We start from the raw sequence: 1,492 nt of genomic DNA on the forward strand, positions 1-1,492 counted from the left end.
GGATGTCAGAGAGGGAAGACAAAGAACAAATAAGCAGATTGAAACACACAGCACTGCTTCGTTGAAATAGTTTTAAGAGAATCAACTCAATAGAACAAGAACAATTTTGGGACAAAGACTTCAGAGTCAATGGTGAGATGGAGTAGGAACCATGCACCTTGGATGGGAACCACTCAGGGAAAGAAGAAAATCCTGCCATAGCTGTGGTTTTCCAAAGTAATAGACACTGAGGAGCCTTGAATACTCTTGTACCAATGTGTCTTGTATGTATAAAAACTACATGCGCACGCACGCACACACAGAATCCCACCCCATACACAGAGTCACAAATTGGGCAACTTTTGACTATAGACCTCCAGACCAGTTTTTGCTGTGCTATTCCTGCTTGCTTGATACTGAAAAAGTAATGTTAGTTCGATAGAGAATTGACATACACACAGTCAGGAATGGAGTTAAAAGGTATTTAATTGGAGAAGAACACTGAAAATTCACTTGTCCCACACCCCATTCTCCTTCAGATGAATCCTGAACCACAGGGAGATTAGCCATTCAAGGAGACTTTGGACCATGTTTAGAGGCTCAGGAACCCCAGAGAATGAGTGTGATAGACATCTGTTTAGATGGTGCAAAGAGGGAGGGATGAAGACCAAAGGCACATCATGTGAAGTACAGGGAATTGGACGCATAAGCAGAATGGATGGAAAGGGGCCTCGGCATCCAGAGACCAGGTCTTCATGGCATGGCTGGGGACGACATTACTTCTGTTTTGTCTTCTGTTGATATGGTTCTGGAGTGACATTTGAGGGGCATGGCTCAGGAACAACAGGGTGGCAAGGCTCAGGTGCCTTGGGGTGGCAAGGCTCAGGTGCCTTGTGGTGGCAGGGCTCAGGCGCCTTGGGCTGGCAGGGCTCAGGTGCCTTGGGCTGGCAAGGCTCAGGCACCTTGGGCTGGCTGGGCTCAGGCACCTTAGGCTGGCAGGGCTCTGGAGCCTTAGGATGGCAGGGCTCTGGAACCTTGGGGTTGCAGGGCTCAGGAACATTGGGGTTGCAAGGCTCCTTGGTTTTGGGGGCACATGGTTCCGAGGGTGGTGGCTGGCAAGGCTGTTTCACCTGATGCTGTTGCAGCTGAGGGGGTGCAGTGCATGGTTGCTTCTGCTGGTGGGAACTCATGTTTAGATAGCACTTGATCCTGGAAACAGAGAAGCTGACTTAGCAATTCGTTGAAAGAGAAGGTAGCTTCAAAGTCAAGTAAATTTCATTATAGGCCCTATTAAAGGAAAGAGCCCCTTTCTACACTTCTACACTTGAAAGAAAAACATGATATGATAATTTTTGAACATTTTCAAGAGAAAGAGCCAAAGGGTGGTTTGCTCTGGTCCATCTCAGTGGGTTCCTTTCTTACTCTCATTCTCCCTGGTCACGTTATATACCTAACTGAAGATGTTCCAAGACAAGAGTGAAAAGAGCCAAGCAGAAAGACATATGCATATGAA

At 47.1% G+C, this 1,492-nt stretch overlaps 1 protein-coding gene across 3 annotated transcripts; it reads right to left on the minus strand.

Annotated features, from left to right (window-relative positions):
* Positions 1 to 755: 755 nt before the first annotated feature.
* LOC130890079 (cornifin-A) lies at positions 756 to 1,169 on the minus strand. 3 transcript variants are annotated; one of them, XM_057794025.1, is made up of 2 exons: positions 1,014 to 1,169; positions 756 to 869 (listed from the first exon to the last, which is right to left on the minus strand). In XM_057794025.1, the coding sequence occupies exons 1-2, from the start codon at positions 1,167 to 1,169 to the stop codon at positions 756 to 758; spliced, it is 270 nt and encodes an 89-aa protein (XP_057650008.1). The 3 variants fall into 3 exon arrangements, with proteins under 3 accessions (XP_057650008.1, XP_057650007.1, XP_057650006.1); XM_057794024.1 differs by having other exon boundaries at positions 756 to 836; positions 966 to 1,169; XM_057794023.1 differs by having other exon boundaries at positions 756 to 1,169.
* Between the last annotated feature and the right edge of the window lie 323 nt (positions 1,170 to 1,492).

Source organism: Chionomys nivalis, chromosome 18, assembly GCF_950005125.1.
Source record: "Chionomys nivalis chromosome 18, mChiNiv1.1, whole genome shotgun sequence".
Classification (NCBI taxonomy): Eukaryota; Metazoa; Chordata; class Mammalia; order Rodentia; family Cricetidae; genus Chionomys; species Chionomys nivalis.